Raw genomic sequence first — 15,684 nt, 5'->3', positions numbered from 1 at the left:
AGATCCAAATTACAGAAAGATCCTTTAGCCAGAAAAACTCCAGGATCTGAGCATTCTGGATAACAGGTCCCATACCTGCATAATGTTAACCTGAACAATAGACCACACAGTTCAGAAACATTGCTTTGCAATTATATGCAGTTATTTAACCATTAAAAGGAATCCTACTCACTATTTAATAATAGGTTGTAATAGTCATTATTATGAATCTCAGTTAGCAATTATTTCTAAAACAAGTATGAAATGAGTGCTTGCTCAAAGCATTTTAGTAAGAGACTGATCAGGTATTGGTGTAGCTTTGTCTGCAGATGTTTATGCACCTGCTCAGATATGTATGGAAAGGGAGGCAGGTGTGCAGTTGATAGTGTTTTATTCCATATAACTGCATAGATGTGGCCCTCCTCATCTGGCCTCCCTCTCAGACTGAAAAGTAACTGTGGATAGCCTGCGGATACTCTGAGGAAGTGCCAAAGAACACGAAACGCGTCAGTAGTTAGGACATTATGCACTTTTAATGTTTGGTAAACAAAGCTTTAATTCATCTTCACTAGTCCGATCAACTTTGTATTTTTGATGCCGTGAGGAAGTTCCGCTGCCAGGGAACACAATGATGGACAGGTGATTGTTCTGGACCAATCAGCACAATACTGGTGAGAAAGCTGTAACTGCGGATAGCAGCAGGCAAAATGCTACTGGAGACAAGGTTCTCACCTTCTTTAATGGTACAAATGCTCTATAACTGCTTGAAAAGAAATACCAGAGCATGGACTACAAAAAGCTTTTGTTTGGCAGTTATCAGCGATAACTAGGGATGCACCGAATCCAGGATTCAGTTTGGGATTCGGACAGGATTCGGCCTTTTTCAGCAGGATTCGGATTCGGCCGAATCCTTCTGCCTGGCCGAACCGAATTCTAATTTGCATATGCAAATTAGGGGCGGGGAGGGAAATCGCATTACTTTTTGTCACAAAACAAGGAAGTAAAAAATGTTCTCCCCTTTCCCTTGCACATGCAAATTAGGGTTCGGATTCGGTTCGGTATTCGGCCGAATCTTTCGCAAAGGATTCTGAGGTTCGGCAAATCCAAAATAGTGGATTCGGTGCATCACTAGCGATAACACATTCAATCCCTAACATATTGTGTTTTTTTCTTTTGGAAACCCTTCAAACTTGTTCTGTGAATAGATCAAATATATGACTGCAATGCCAGCAGTATTAGTTCCTCTATTTGCTTGCACCACACCCAATCCCTGGAACAGAGCCACATGATTAAACCTGCCTTCCACTTGGGAAAGTTATATCATACATAATATGTTTGTAATTATTAGCATTCAAACACTGAACAGGAATTCACTGAACATTTTCAAGTTTTGCTTTAATTATAAATAACATGAGTCACAGTATCGTTTTATGTTATGTATATTTAATTGTGGTGCTGCAGCAAGCTAATTATCAGGAGCACACCCACTAAACGCAGGATCGTTTTATCATCACAACATTGGATGAGCAAGTATCAGTTTTGGCATCATTTGAGTTAGTTTAGTAAGTGGACTATGCACAAGCCCAGTCTAACATAAAGGGGGTTATTTATCAAAGAGTTATTTGAGTTTTTTTCAACCTCAAATGAACTCACAACTCGAATGGTTTCTAATTTAAGAAAAAACTTGAATGCAAAAAACTCGAATCAGGGTAATTGGAGTGAAAAATCAAATTGACCGGAAAAAAAACATTGAATCGCTTGGTTTTAGCTGGTTGAGTTTTTTTTTAACCTGAAAAAATGATTTTTGAAAAAAATACAGTTGAAAACTCTAATTTTTCATGGGAAACGCAACTCGACCTTTGATAAATAACCCCCAAAGAAGATGTGAGCTTTGGAAGTCTGTATATGCTGCCAATGACTGAAGGCTTACGGTTTATGCTTGCCTGGAATTTAAAGAGAACATGCACAAAAAAATCAGGGGAATGATTCAAATTTGGGGGAATGGGGTAGGATGACAAAAGATGGGGGAGAGGGCTAAAAAAATAGGGGGGGGTTGATAGCTCTAGCTATCTTACAAGGGGTCATTTTAAAGGGTTATTGTCACATGAAACATGTTGTCAAAAATCCCGCTCCCCCTTCAGCCCCCATTGTTGTCAATACAAGAACTGATGATTTCCATGTGATTTGGTCCCACATTTGCATGTATTTAACAAAAAGATATTCAGTGTTGCCATTTTCCATCAGCAGGGATGTGATTGTGGCATTTTGACTACATTTTTTAGTAGGAAGGGCAAACCCCACACAAATCTCCCTATGTGCTGCTTGACTAAGGATGAACAGTTATTTTTGCTTTTATACACTACTACTCGAGGAAAACTAAATTAAATAAAAAGAATACCTGAAACTAACAGGAACAGTATTTTTCTCACCAGGGAATCAAGGTTTGGGAGTTACCTCCAAATGGACAAGGAATCATAGCTCTTATGGCTCTAAATATACTGGAAAGTTTTCAATTGAAAGGTAAAAGAGAATATATTTAGTCAGATGCATGCATATCTGTAGGATTCTGCTAAAAATGCATGTAAATGTTGTTGTATAGGGCCTTCTAATAAAGGGGCAGCAGGCACTGTAACTGTTGAGTTTGTAGGGCACATTGGCCCTATCTTTTCCAACAGAATACAAGCTACAATTTACTGTATGTGGGGCCAGTAAATTACAGTTACAGGGATATTCTAGCAAAGAACAGGGTATTAATGGAGACAATAAAGGTGGAGATTTAATTTTGCACATTGTAAGATTCTTTTTATAAACCCACCACTGTTTAGAATTGGCATTGAGCTAACTGTACCAAGTATTGAATAAGTGATCACTGTATCTACAGTATGCATAGATGCAGAATTTGACAAAAAAGCAAAAAAAACGGAATAGATGTTCGTATTTGTTGACACACGCTGTATGTTTTGGTATCTATTCCACACAATCTTGTCTCTCCTATTCTCACTTTGCTTGCTCAACCCTAGCCTAACAGTGTCAAGATAGTCAACACTCCTCCTCTTCCTCATATTGATTATTTAACAATAAACTTTATTAACCCATCAAAGTATTATTATTATTAACATTTATTTATATAGCGCCAACTAAATCACATTAATTACATACTGTACATAGAACATTTGGGGGCACATTTTTTTTTGGCTACTTCGACCATCGAATTGGCTACTTCGACCTTCGACTACGACTTCGAATCGAACGTTTCGAACTAAAAATCATTTGACTATTTGACCATTCGATAGTCCTGTCTCTTTAAAAAAAACTTCGACTACCTACTTCGCCAGCTAAAACCTACCGAGCATCAATGTTAGCCTATGGGGAAGCTCCCCATAGGCTTTCCTAGCTTTTTTTTGATCGAAGGAAAATTGTTCGATCGATGGATTAAAATCCTTCAATTCGAATGATTTAATCGTTCAATCAAAAGATTTTTCCTTCGATCGTACGAACAAAGGAAATGCTGTAAATCCTTCGACTTCGGCGGTCGAATATCGAGGGTTAATTAACCCTCAATATTCGACCCAGAGTAAATGTGCCCCATGGAGTTACATACATCACAACCGATACCGGTACAAAAGGTGTTTGAAGGAGTTTACAATCTAAAGGTAAGGTAATAAGACACAAGGTGTGGGAGTGGGCAAGATCAGAATTGAGTGGGTGAGAGATACTGTATGTGGTATTGTTGGTAGTTGTGCAGAGTGAGGGTAGGCTTCTCTAAAGAACTGCGTTTTATTAGATCTTTTGAATGCCGAAACTACTGGGCCTTTGGCTTTACTGCACCAACTTTTTGACATTACCTGCTGCAATCCGTCAGACAGGCACCCTCATTGGAATTATTTAAAAATAAACTTTCCCTTTTTACAGTTGCTTTTAAATTAAATGTTTCTTTTAATACTTATTTCTATTAAGTGTAAATAAGCACAGATGTCATGTTGTATAATACAATAAGGTACACATTTCCTGCACCAAAGTCATAGGTTTGGTAGTAGCTTATTATCATGGCCATAACTGATGAGCTGTGACTTACTCTGCTGTTTGGTGCATTTCAGATATGGGCCACAATAGCGCTGATTATCTGCACATCCTAACTGAAGTTATGAAATTAAGTATTTTAGATTCATGGTACTGTGCTGACCCTGCTCATACACCTGTGCCTGTGGAACAGCTGCTCAGTAAATCCTATGCTGAAAGACGTGCAAAGCTTATTGATCTGCAGAGGTAAGGACAGCATTCTTATTCATTTAATAACCAAACAGGTATGGGACCTTTTATCCAGAATGCTGGGGACCTGGGGTTTTCCATATAACAGATCTTTACGTAATTTAGATCTTTATACCTTAAGTCTGCTAGAAAATCATGTAAACATTAAATAAACCAATAGGCTGGTTTTGCTTCCAATAAGGATTAATTATATCTTAAATTGTATCAAGTACAAGCTACTGTTGTATTATTACAGAGAAAAAGGAGATCATTTTTAAAAATTTGGATTATTTGGATAAAATGGAGTCTATGGGAGACATCCTTTCCAATTTCTTACTTTTTTTCTTTATTGGCAGGGCTGGGTTTAGCGTAGGGCATTCTAAAAACTCTTCCATTTACTAAAGTGAGACAGAGGGCAATAATGACTTGTGCCAGGAATGATGCCAGATTAAATGTCAAAGGTGGTACTAAACGGCAACCACTTCACCAAATAATACTTAACCTTAGGAAACTGTCCTGGCAGGGAGAATCTATTGACTCATCTGTGCTGCAATGTTACATAGATAAGGAGCAGGGGATGTGATTAAAGGCAGGTGGGCTTGTGTCAGAGGCCCTAAAAACAGAGCTTAATAGACTTAAATACAGAGCTAAATAGACCTAAATACAGAGCTAAATAGACTTAAATACAGAGCTAAATAGACCAAAATACAGAGCTAAGTGAGAAGAGAAAAATCTGATTATACTCTTTTCAGTGATGCAGTATTTGTAGTTTTAAAAATAAGTATTTTATTAAGATTTGATTATAGCGGCTAGCAACGTATGTCATGAACCTACAGTATGCAACAGCAATTGATTTGGAAAGTGCCTAAAAAAAGAACAATTATTGTGTTCATTGTATAGTCCTACATTGCGATGGTTTAAAGGTAGGGTTGCCATCCAGCCGGTAAAATACCTGCCAATGCCGGGGCCGGTATTAAAAAATTTACCGGCAATGTAGCTGCCGGTAAATTTGTAATACGATTAAAAAGAGCCCTCGGCCTGCCCCCAATCCTCTGGAACTTAGCTTTTCTTTTCCTTCTTTAAGCGTCCGTGGTATGGCCCCACCCCTTTTGACATCACGGCTCGCCCATTTTGACATCACGGCCCGCCCCTTTATGTCCCCGCCCCCCACCAGCCGGTAAAGAATTTAAAAAAAGGTGGCAACCCTATTTAAAGGGCAAGTCAACCCAAAAATAAAAATTTGCTTAACAAAAGAAAACATAATTCTAAGCAACATTTCAATATACATTTATTAAAAAAATGTCAGTGCTTTTAAAGTTACTGTATTTGTAAAAACAATTGCTATTCAAAGCAGCATTTGTTTAACTCCTGGTTGTTACTTTTTAAACAATGTTGCAAAAGTCTTAGTTCCCCATCAAAGACAGGTCTGTTAATCAGCTGCCCAGTCTTACATTGTATTTACAGTCTGAATGAATAGACAGGGACAGACAAACACTGCTTTCAATAGCATAACATATACACACAACTTAAAAACCTCAGAAAATTGTAATGAATGTATATTGCAAAAAGTTCTTACCATAATGTTTTTTTTATTAGGCAAAAAAAAAAAATGTTTTGGGTTGACATTCCCCATCAAGATGTGTTTTTGTTTTTCCCATTCCATTTTATTTAGCAAGTGATAGAACAGCAACTTCAAATTTCTGATATTTCATACTTGGAAGCCAATTTGTTAAAGTAACATACAAATGGCTAAATTGTTTAATTAATTTTATTTTTCACTTTAGATTCCTTTTTAAAATAAATACTCAATAAAACACTTTTTGCACTATTTTAGCCAGCTCTGTCGTAGGCCTTGTCATCACAAGGGTTAATTGTATATGCAGGCTGTATCTCCAGGAATACTCTACTCTATGTATCGTTTGTGGACTTTGGAGTTGATAATTAGAATTAGGCAATTTGGCCCATATCATTCAATGAATAACATGTGGGGGCAGATTTATCAAAGGTCGAATTTCGAAGTGAAATATACTTCGAAATTCAACCATCGAATGGCTATACTTTGACTTTGAATATCGAAGTCGAAGTTTATTTTACCGAATTTGACCGTTTTGCGGTCAAAGTAAAATCGTTCGATCGAACGATTAAATTGAACGTTTCGAACGATTTTATCGTACGATCATACGATTTTACTTTGACTACAAAAAATGCATTAGAAGGTCCCCATAGGCTAACATAGCACTTTGGCAGGTTTAAAGGAAAACTATACCCCCAAAATGAATACTTAAACAACAGATAGTTTATATCAAATTGAATGACATATTAAAGAATCTTACCAAACTGGAATATATATTTACATAAATATTGACCTTTTACATCTCTTGCCTTGAACCACCATTTCGTGACTCTATCTGTGCTGCCTCAGAGATCACCTGACCAGAAAAACTACAACACTAACTGTAACAGGAAGAAGTGAGAAAGCAAAAGGCAGAACTCTGTCTGTTAATTGGCTCATGTGGTTTGTACGTGTGCACAGTGAATCTTACGATCTCAGGGGGCGGCCCTAATTTTTTAAAATGGCAATTTTCTATTTATGATTACCCAATGTCACATACTACTAAAAAAGTATATTATTATGATAATGGTTAATTTACATGAAGCAGGGTTTTACACATGAGCTGTTTTACTTAATAGAGACCTACATGGTTTGGGGGTTATAGTTTTCCTTTAATTTGTCAAAGTTTTTTTAAAGAGACATTACTTCGGTTATCGAATATTCGAATATTCAAACTATTTTACTGCGAATTGAATTCAAAGTAAATTCGAAGTCATAGTATCCTATTTGATGGTCGAATTATCCAAAAAATTACTTCGAATTTTGAATTTTTTTACTTTGAAAATTCCCTCACTTCAACCCTTGATAAATCTGCCCCGTGGGGTACTCAGATAGTTGTTTTGAACTGGAGGGAAGCAGTTCTTTTCTTTGGCTCTTACCAGGGCTCTAAAATCCACAGCCCATGGAAAAGAAAGAAACCAAAGGTCCACTATTAAACTGCTGATATCTTACTAAATATACAGAATTGAAAAACTTTAAAAAAAGAAAAACTCAAATATAAAACATGACAGGTGAAATAAATTTGTATTAGTTATTCTATTGTTGGTGTCTTGAAGTGTACATCTTTATTTAAAGACAACCAGGGCTGGAACTAGGCGTAGGCAGAAGCCTGGACTTGCAATCTATCAGTTTGTCAGAGCACACAGAGCAAAATTTAAGATGGAAAAATTTAATTTTTGCACCAAAATTCACTTTGTGTGTGTCTACTGATGCAAAGAAAACCCCTTATGTGCCACTGTTTACATTATGTTAAGGGAAGTGTCAACAAAAGATGGAGCGAGAAAAGACACCATTTGTATTTAGTTAATATGTATGTGCGTTACATGCATTTACTAACGAGGACCCGCCATGCTTCAGACACAATGATGCTGTATACATAGCTCTGCTGAAACTTAGGGACTGCAAATGGGGCTATCACAATATTAAATCCCTTTACCTTTTTTAGAAAATAATTTTATATTAAAAATCTTTTTTAAAAGACCTAAATATTAAAGTTAAACAATACCCAACTTAAGTCAAGGTGTTGTTTAAGGGCAGAGACACCCACACTGCTATTTCGGGAAATTAGTCGCCCAGCGACAAATCTCCCCAAACTGACAGCTAGAATGTACATCGCCGGCGGGAGGGCACTCGGATCGATTCGGACTTTCCGAAGTCACCCGAAGTTTCCTTGTGAGGCAACTTTGGAAAACAAAGTGTTCCGAGTGCCATCCCGGCAACGATTTACATTCTAGCCGGCAGGAAAGCAGTTCGGGGAGATTAGTTGCCCGAAGAAGAAGCGTTTTGTCGCTGGGTGATAAATCTCCTGAAATAGCAGCGTGTGTCTCTGCCCTTAGGATGATGGCAATTGTCACCCTCGGTTAGATCTTCACTACCACAGGCAACAAATCTTCCGTAAAAGACTTTCAATTGACTAAAAGTATGATCACCACAAGCAGAGAAGATTTAACTACAGATATGACATCTCCCTGTGTGCCATGGGCCTTATGCTGAATATCTTTAAAAATATATATTACACGCACAGTTTATCTAAGAATTGCCCTTTAGAAAATGACTTCATGAGCACAGCCCACTGCCCTGTACAAACTGGTACCAGTGTGTGTTAGACAGCTTTGTGTACTTAAGATAAAAGTGTTTACTTAACTTTACTGGCTGGGTTGGGCCTAATATCATAGGACTGAAATAACACTGAAAATCACATCACCATAAAAGACGGTAGACTTTGGAACTGGTTTTCCATTCTGTTAGCTTGGACTTCTGTTTTGTTATGTACAATACATATAAAATAATGAGGTTAGAACTGCAGTGCCACCTAGCAACTCTGGCCAAGCATACAACCACCATATAGATTTTTGCTCTCAGACAAACATAATAAAAACATTAATGGGCATACACTATTTTAAGACAACTGTTTGGGAAACACAGTCCTACTATTCTGTATGGAGATAACACAGTGATGAATTCTAAAAAGGAGCACTAGCTTGTGAGGTTACAAACGTCCCAGGGAAATGTCTGGAGAGCAAAGGGGCGAGGTTCAATGAGGACAACTAGGAGCAGAAGAGCTGGCAACTAGAGAGGCAATTCAAATTGGGGCCACTGGTGTTATGAATCATGTGCAATAAAAATATAATTGTGAAACAGGTAATCCACAAGAAATCCACAAATAATGGGTTTATCTAAATGCTCCAATAGAGTTGCATACAGGCTCCTTCTGGAGTAATCTACACTATATTGTACACAAAACTTCTCTTTAGTCTAACCAACTTGTCTTCTTTCTATTTGTTTAATTCAACACACCATAGGTAGCGTGGTTATTGAAATAACATAGTAGTAAGGAATTTGCATTCACAAAATTATATATTATTGCATGCGCAATGTACATGCAATAATATTGTGAAGAAGTTCCCAGTGTTGCTGGTCTTTTTTTGAGCACACACACACACACACACACACCCCCCCTGTTATCCAGAATGGTCGGGCCTGGTGTTTTCTGGATAAATGATCTTTCTGTAGTTTGGATCTTCATATCGTAAGTCTACTAGAAAATCATGTGAACATTAAATAAACCCAATAGGCTACTTTTGCTTCCAATAAGGATTAATTACATCCTAGTTTGGATCAAGTAAAAGGTACTGTTTTATTATTAGATTTAAAAATCTGGATTATTTGGATAAAATGGAGTCTATGGGAGATGGCCTTTCCATAATTCTGAGCTTTCTGGATAACGAGTTTCCGGATAACAAATCCCATACATCTATCTCTCTCAGTCAGTTCTGTCTTTCTCAGAACACACACACACACCACACTCACCCCACCCCACCACACACACTTTATATAAATGTCTCCATTCTTTTTAAGCCATGTGGATAACACTATGTTCTACAGGAGGGTGTTAGAAGCTTTGTATTCCCATGAAAGTAATTTGCTGGTGGATATTTTCATTTGCTAACAGGAAAATAATTGCTTTAGACATATGCAGCTTAGTAGGTGTGTCGTGCTAATACTTTACAGTTGGACATACTGTGTATGCCAAGAGTTCATCATTATCTATAAGTACAGTGACAGCAACTTACATAGCTGTAATTAAAGGAACAAATATACAGGGTTTACAGAATGAAACTGTAGGACTAGAGAGCCTTACAATTTATAATTTTATTAAAGGGGTTAAATCTTTTTTTGTAGTTACTGTTCTTGTCATAGAATCACTGTTGTCTACCTTGTTTACGTTTTCAGAGCATTGGACGATAATACCCATGGAAACCCTTATGAAACTGGGAGTGACACCGTTTATTTTTCTGTGGTAGATCCCCAAGGCAATGCCTGTTCTTTTATAAACAGTAATTATCAAGATTTTGGCACGGGACTAGTGCCTGAGGCCTGTGGCTTTACTTTACAAGTAAGGAGGTTATATTTTGCTAATGTTCCTTGGTAATAAGAGGGACATTTGCCTTTCCTAACCCATGAATTGCATTAAGGTTGTGGCCTGTGTTCTTAAATCTGTATTGGGTCTTGGGTTACTCACATTTTCTATTAATATAATTAAATATCAATATCGATTAGACTTATTACAGCCAGTCCAGGACACATCTGATGTAGCAGAGTCAAGATTCCCCATGCTACCCCACTGCCTGGCTGTATAATCTTCCTCTATTACCCCTGTGTAGAAGAAGTTCCTGTTTAAAAGAGGAAGATTGGCTCTCAAATTTACATGCAGTCTGTAGAAATGCAAATTACTTCTGCTTCTTGTGGCTATTTGTCAATCATGAAGAACACCTGGTCATCAGTTGTAATCACTTTAGTGATAATAAAATATATTGTGTTATAAGTGTATGGTTCTTCTGTAGGTCAAAAGTAATATGGCCATACGATGCATGATCCCTTGTACAGTAGCTGCCCTGGCCATACCATACAGGATTAGTTTCTGTTAAGGCCCTTACACACGGACGGTTTTACCTGCGCTGCAATTTCTTCAATTCAGCCGCAGGAGAGCGCAGGAGTAGATGCAGTCAATTATTGTGAAGGGGGCTGTACTCACACAGATACATGTATGTGCCGAACGCAGGTGAAATGCAACATGCTGCATCCCACCTGCGTTTGCCGCTTACATGCGTCTGTGGTCCCCTTCAAAATAATTGACTGCGTCTACTCCTGCACTCCCCTGCGGCTGAACGGAAGAAAGAGCAACACAGGGGAGCACAGAAAAAAATGGCCGTGTGTAAGAGTCCTTACTCCCGATACAATTTGATAATCATTAGCAATAATATTCGAACCATGTGGCTCTAGAGGCACACAACTCTGCTTAACAATAATAAACAGAATGGAACCATCTATGCATGTTTTTCTAAGAATGCTGAGTTTTATATCTCAGAATCTGTTGCTTTTTATCCAACATGGATGATGATCTTATCCAGCACAGGTGGAGAGAGCTGAGTATGCCAAATTTTGCCTCTAAAGGTGGCCATAGACGTTTGTTCGCAATATTGGACGAACGAACATATCTCCCGATTTGCCACTAACCTTCAGTTTAAATAAAGTAGTAAAAGAACAGATCAGACGATGTTCTGCCCTGACAGCAATCGTACGACAGTTTATGTCCAACAAAAGTTTGTGATCTTCCACTGAAAATCGTCAGATAATACATGCAGAGACATTATCGCCAGCCGACAGAAATGATCTAACCTGTCCGATCGTCTGAAAGACCGATCGCCATGGCACGAAAAATGTCGGGACACTCCATACACAGTCCGAAATTATATCTGTACATCTATGGCGAGCTTAACTCTTAGTGCTCTGAACTCTATGGCCCTGTAAATTATGTCTCACACTGTTCTGTAGGCTTTAGTGCTGATCTGCACCTAAATAACAGGAATTTGACAATAAAAGGGCATGGAAAGGTGTGATTTGGAAACTTTTTCAAAAACCACAATTAAATGGCGAAAGACCTGATGGCAAGTTTGAGAGGTTCATGGGCTTTACAGTATTTACATCATATTAGAAAAATTTACTTGAGAGTAAATAAAAGATTATGTTTTTTAAACCATGTCATAGGCTTTGAAGTGGGTAATAGTCAATCCATTTTGATGATAATGTTAGCAAATACATTTTTTGGCAAATAAACACTACTGCCAATTATTTGGATATAAAATGTTGGTTCCATGTATTGGTTGTAGAACCGAGGGAAAAACTTTTCACTGTCAAAGGGCGACCCAAACTGCTTAGCACCTGGCAAACGACCCTTTCATACCATCATCCCGGCTATGGCTACAACTGCAGATACGCAGGACCTGTTGTGTTCATTTGGTGTGATGGGGGGATTTATGCAACCTCAGGGACATGTACAGGTGAGTAGAGCCAAACTAGAGACTAGAAAACATCTTGAGATAAAAAGTTGCCTGTAATTGTGTTTTCTCTTTACACACTTGTGAAGAATACAAAAAAGTTTCAAGGATTGCCCAAATTTGGTCAGCCACCAATCAGATGTTTGCTTTTAAATAGGTAGTAAGAAATTGCTACCAGCTATTTGGTAGCTATAAGTGATTAGACCAATCTTGTTTGTAATTTCCTTCCCCTCTGTGCTAGGGGACAGAATCAAAACCAGAAATCCCCGCATTTAAAGGGGAAATTCATCTTTGCATTAATTTTAGTGAGTTGTTGACCTGAAATTATACTGCAGACTGTTGTTTGTATAGTGGATTAACCAAACTATCTAGCTACTGTGCTTACAGTTGTTATGTCCTGCATTCTTAATAAATTCAACAGGTTCTTTTAAATATGGCAGAATTTGGGATGAATCCTCAGCAAGCTCTTGATGCGCCTCGCTTTTACGTAGAATACTCCAAACAAGGTAATTGTGACAATTTCTGACAATTCTGTATGATCAAGTGCGACAATTCTATACATTTCAATTGTTATTCACTAAAATTTCAGACCAGAAATGGCAGCTCTACCTTGAGGATGGGATTTTCAAGATGGCAGCAGATGAACTGAAAGCAAGAGGCCATGATATCCACTGTCCGATTTGCAGCCATGATAGGAAGCTATTTGGACGTGGCCAAATCATTTCCAAAGGGGACTGGTGGAGACCGAATCGTATTCATAGTAATGATAGTAAAGTGTGGTGGGCTGGATCAGATCCCAGAGCAGATGGCTGTGCAATGGGGTACTGCATGAATAAACACAAGGAGAAACACAATTCAATATAATCTCTGTAGTTTTATAGTTCAGTGCATTATCTGGTTAACCAGATTTTTTTGAGAAAGAATGACATACCTAAAGTATAAATACTTGCCAAGGTTAAAAAAGACAGAACAGGTATGAGACCTATTATCCAGAATGCTCAAGACTTGGGGTTTTCTTGATAAAGGGTCTTTCTGTAATTTAGATCTCCGCACCATAAGGCTACTGAAAAATCATTTAAACATTAATTAAAACCAATCGGCCAGTTTTGCTTCCAATAAGGATTCATTATATCTTAGTTGGGATCAAGTACAAAGTTTTGTTTTATTTTTACAGAGAAAAGGGGAATCTTTTTAAACATTTAAATTATTTAATCACAATGGAGTCTATGGGAGCATAATTTGGAGCATTCTGGATAATGGGTTTCGGGTACTAGAACAATTTAATATAAAGGTGATTTTCATCACTGCATCCCCATGATATTTAAATCGGACATTCATTAATGAGATTCTATAATCAAAGTTTGTTATGAGTGAAAGCAACCTATTAGTAATATAGCACACTACTATTGTGTACTATGACTATTATATAGTGTAACTATAGTACACATCATATTCAGTTTTTCTGCTTGATTGAGGAGTATATTTCCTGGTAGTCTTGTAGATTTTTTTACATCCTTTCTTTAAGAATAAAAAAAAATATACAGCCGTCCTAGAATAGTTTATAACTGATATTTTAGCTATTTTTAGCATCAAATCAGGAGTCAACAAACCTTTACCATAAATACTTCTCCGCTACAGCCTCAAAAGTCCTTGACAGGACATTCAACTGTTTCGTAATTATGTGAATACCTATTATAGACATAGGGTACCTTTTTTAACCTGCCCATTAATTCAGGATTGTAAATTCTTGGTTTGGCCGCCAAGTAGAATTCTTGCAGGAGGTTAATAATTCAGACAGGGGGGCTTTGGGAGGATGTAAGGTTACAGGAAAAAGACAATAGGCAAACACTATTAACAGGTGGGATACTATTTCAGAGGCTATATTTAGATGCAGGAGTGGTATTTACTGCCGATGATAACGTCTGCAAATCATGAAATATATAGGAAGTTGTGACAAAACAAGGTAGTGCCGCACTGATATAACATAATGAATTTATATCCAGCGCAAGTAGCAGAGTCCACATACAGTATCAAACTTACTTATCTTTACACTAAACTGAAAGAATTGTTCCACGTGATTTCCTGATGTTGGTTTTCCAAACACTCTTCAGTTGTTTTCAGATTGTTCACCAGAAATAAAAAAAAAAAATTTCAATTACTTTCCATGTTTTGTGACAATTTTTCCAAAATTTAGGGAGTTTTTTATTTTATTTACTAAATCTTGATTTTTTCTGGTTAGGCATTTTGGGGCATAAACTCAAATTTTTCGTGGGAAAAAAACTTGATTTTTTTTAGATTTATTACACCTGGCATTTCAAACCTGTCAAGGTCACGTATAAAGTCAATGGCGGATGTCAAACACAAACAACAGAGTGGTACTTTGGATCCTTTTCTCAATCCAAAGGAAGCCAAAGTAAAACTACATCTTCATAACAATCACATTTCTTTGAAAGTATTGTGGAATATACTTTTTTTTTTTTTGCAAGGACCGGGGGGTGGGGTCGGCAGGGTCGGTGGGGTCACTAACAAGTTTGGAAGTGCCGGCATCCAATTTGGCGCGCCTTGTTTTTGTCCTCTGTGCTCGGCGGCCCAGTGCAGGAGTGTCTGCGGCCCGGTGGTTGGGGACCCCTGTTCTAAGCTACATCGTTTTTTAAAAAAAGACACAAACTAAAGGGCATTTTTATGATTGTTATTTCTTAGGATATTTTTGTGGCATTTTTATGACTTTTGTAATGATACAGTATATAAGATGGAATAGCTGCTCCTGGCAACTGCCAATTGGCAGTGTTACTGTATGTGTGTCATGTAGAAATAAAATCTAAAATCTTTCAGTCTAAAGGTACAAAAGGGAATCTGAATGGAAATCTTTTTATAAACATGTGGAAAATATATTGTAAGGACCAGGTGGGCTTTATGTTGATTTTGAAAATGATCAATTAATTGTGATTGCAGCAAAATGCAGCCAGTTATCCTTGGGAATGATCAGTTCCTTATCTGGATCATATACCTTGTAATGAATTGGAATAAATCAGAGCCATCTATCCAAAGCTGACATTTAAAGACAGACACATACAGTATTTATATTTCATGCCGGGTTTTCGGATTCTGTCTTTTTGCAGCATTGGGGTATAATAAATCTAAAAAAATTCAAGTTTAGTTAGGGAGGTGCTCCCTAACTATAATAATATAATATGAAGGTTTGGGATTAGGCTTTGATAAACTGTACATGTTGATCCAGAGGAAGGTAAAACAAAAACCCTCAGCAAAACAGGGGCCAATTAGTCTCCCCGAAGAAAAATAAATTCCTTCCTAACCCCAAAATAGGTTAAAACAGTATTCTAATGTAAATTAAATATCTATATTTTAAATATAAAACTGCACTATTAACATGTAAAGCACTATACTAATGCATATTAATGTAATAAATATCTTTAAATTCTGTGACATATGTAGGGTTGCCCTATACACATAGGGTTCAGCAACCAAATCTAGACAATGACATCAACA

The 15,684-nt window shown here is 37.4% G+C and overlaps 1 protein-coding gene across 1 annotated transcript in view; it reads left to right on the top strand.

The window, feature by feature from the left end:
• XB5764007.L (provisional ortholog of gamma-glutamyltransferase 1 L homeolog) overlaps positions 1-14,326 on the top strand; it is a 32,791-nt gene extending 18,465 nt beyond the window's left edge. The window contains 6 exon segments of the mRNA NM_001097089.1: positions 2,412-2,499; positions 4,077-4,245; positions 10,073-10,235; positions 12,010-12,180; positions 12,599-12,683; positions 12,767-14,326. Of these exon segments, the coding sequence (NP_001090558.1) occupies positions 2,412-2,499; positions 4,077-4,245; positions 10,073-10,235; positions 12,010-12,180; positions 12,599-12,683; positions 12,767-13,041 (951 nt within the window). The 3' untranslated portion in view covers positions 13,042-14,326.
• Positions 14,327-15,684: the final 1,358 nt, after the last annotated feature.

This window comes from Xenopus laevis, chromosome 5L, assembly GCF_017654675.1.
Source record: "Xenopus laevis strain J_2021 chromosome 5L, Xenopus_laevis_v10.1, whole genome shotgun sequence".
Taxonomy (NCBI): domain Eukaryota; kingdom Metazoa; phylum Chordata; class Amphibia; order Anura; family Pipidae; genus Xenopus; species Xenopus laevis.
This window is presented reverse-complemented; position numbering and strand designations above follow the sequence as displayed.